Consider the following 2704-nt stretch of genomic DNA (forward strand, 5'->3'; position numbering starts at 1 on the left):
TTATAAAAAAAAAAAAAAAAAAAAAAAAAAAAAATCTAAAATAATGAAAAAAAAAAAAAAAAGATATGTTTTCAAAACTTTATTTTAATAATTAAAAGTAGAATAGTACATAAACAAATTTTATTTTTTATTATAAATAATTTTATTAAATTTATTATTTCTAAAAAATCACGTAAAACAAAAAAAAAAAAAAAAATAAAAATAAAAAAATAAAGATTTAATATTAGACAAATAAATATAAATGTGTATGTGAAGTTGTAGTAATGCAAAAAGTGAAATGGTATCAAAATGTTTATTCTTACTATTTATAATAAAGGAAAAATATATAATTTTTCTTTCTTTAAACAAAAGTTTCCCTTAAAATCATAGTATAAATTATTTTACGATGAACTTATTAAATTATTCTGATTTAAGAATGATTGTAAATATCTTAAATAACTCATTATTTGAGAGGCGTATAAATCCATATAAAAAATTTTACTTTCTCTAATTTTTGATAAATTTTCTATTGGTTTAAAATTATCGTTTAATAAAATAGTTTTATCTATATAATTTATATTTTTACGATAAAATTTAATTATATTAATTGGATTATTTTGAAATTTGTTATCTCTAATCAAATTTATTGTTTTTTCAATATCTTCATATTTAGAGTCTAAAAGTTCTATGTATTCTAAATTTTCTTTTTTGAAATTTTCCATATAAGAATCAAATTGTTGAAATATTTCTTTTTCTTTTTTAGATAAATTATTAACTATATAACTTACCTTACTATTTAAATCACAATAACATTCGCTTAATAATAATGACCATTCGTTTTTAGTATCTTCAAGGGATTCATAAAAATTTCTATCTAAATCATTTATTAAATCACTTATTATTTCATTCCATTTAATTAAGTATTTGTTTAAAATTGTTATAAAAGCATTATTTATATTTTCAATATTACAATTATTAGTATGACTTCCATTAATAGCACACTCTGAACAAAAACATTTAGTACAACATGTGTGACAGAAGTAATGGATAGGATAACTAAAATGTTGATGACACCTAATATTTTGTATTGATGTAAAATTTTTATTATTAATGGAATTTTCATTTGTTTTTTCTAAATTATTATTTAAAACATTTTTAATATTTGTTATACCTATCTCTTTATCTGAGTTATAATATATGGATTCATCACTTGATATAGTAGATGCACTTTTGTTTGTAAGACGATATATATCTCCTTTCTCTTCATTATTATCATTTAGGTCATTATTTTTTTCTTTTTTTTTTTTTATTTGTAAAATATCATTTTCACTATTTAATTTTTTATATATTTTCGTCATTTTTTTTTTTTTTTTTTTTTTTTTTTTTTTTTTTTTTTTTTTTTTTTTATGTTTATTAAATTTACATTTGCCTCACAAGCTGATCCTATTGTACCTTTAATAGAAGAATTCTCACTTTCATAATTGCTCCCATTTTTCATATCTTCCACTAAATTATTCAAATTATTTGAAATAGTTATATTTTTTTTTTTTATTAGTTCATTTTCTATAAATCGTTTTTGTCTTTCATAAAAATGTTTTTCATCATAATTATCAAAATCTGAATCATCATCATAAATTTTGCAATTACTTTTAAAATCTTTTTCATTAAAACTTTCTTCATTCGTATCATTTATTATTTCTATATCTTCTTGCATTATATTTAAGAACTTCTTTGGTTCCTTAACTATTTTTTTAAGATTAACAACTTTTTTATCTATATCATAATAATCATGAGTTTTATGATTCTTCATTTTTAACTTTTTTAAAATATCTAATTCGTGAATATTATTACAGCATTCTTTACATAAGTATTCTACGCAATCTTTACAATATATTACTGCTTCATTAAATGAGCAGATATTACATATATAAGAATATTTATTTAAATCATCAATTTGTTCATCTATATAATTGTACTTTTTACTTGATATCAATAATTTTTTTAGATCTTCATTTTTCATATAATCACTATTAAAAGTGTCATTCAATTGTATTGCCATTTCTTTAATATATTCTTCTTTAAGTTCAATATTTTTATTTTGTGCATTTTTATTTGAATTGAAGAATAAAGTGTGAATATTTAAAACGTTAGAAGAAATTAAACCAATTTTTGTTAATACTTCAATTGTTTCTATGGTAAGTTTATTTTTTATATCACATATAAAACAAGTAATATAACTTAATTTTTCTTTTTTAAAAATCATATCTATTTTTTCATTATTAATTGCTTTTTTTGTACTTTTAGAATTAATAAAACATTGATTTATGTTATAATTTTCCAATTCATTTATTTCTTTTTTATTCGAAAATTCTTTCAAAAATTTCTCATATTTTTCTTGTAATTGTAAACTAGCACAAACGAGACATATTAAATGTTTACATGATAAAACTAAAACATCATCCACTTCTCTATTACAACTAATGCATCTATATGTTCTAATAATAAAAAAAAAAAAAAAAAAAATTCTTCTTTTTGTATTAACATATGTTTTATTAAATATATTTTATTTATTTTAATAAAAATTAAAAAATTTATCATTAAGAATATTTTTTTAGATTAGGATATATATATATATATATATATATATATATGCATTTTATATCTTATATTTTATATTTGTTTTATATTTACTATTTCTTATTATAAATTACGAATATACATTATA

General features: G+C 17.4%; 1 protein-coding gene across 1 annotated transcript; it reads right to left on the reverse strand.

The window, feature by feature from the left end:
• Positions 1-380: 380 nt before the first annotated feature.
• On the reverse strand, positions 381-2476 carry PGAL8A_00504000 (tripartite motif protein, putative; the record flags this gene model as incomplete). Its single annotated transcript, XM_028673857.1, is given in 2 exon segments — positions 381-1337; positions 1340-2476. Coding segments are annotated over 2 exon segments (2094 nt in total), but the record flags the coding sequence as incomplete, so codon positions are not given.
• Positions 2477-2704: the final 228 nt, after the last annotated feature.

This window comes from Plasmodium gallinaceum, assembly GCF_900005855.1.
Source record: "Plasmodium gallinaceum strain 8A genome assembly, contig: PGAL8A_v1_152, whole genome shotgun sequence".
Lineage (NCBI taxonomy): Eukaryota > Apicomplexa > Aconoidasida > Haemosporida > Plasmodiidae > Plasmodium > Plasmodium gallinaceum.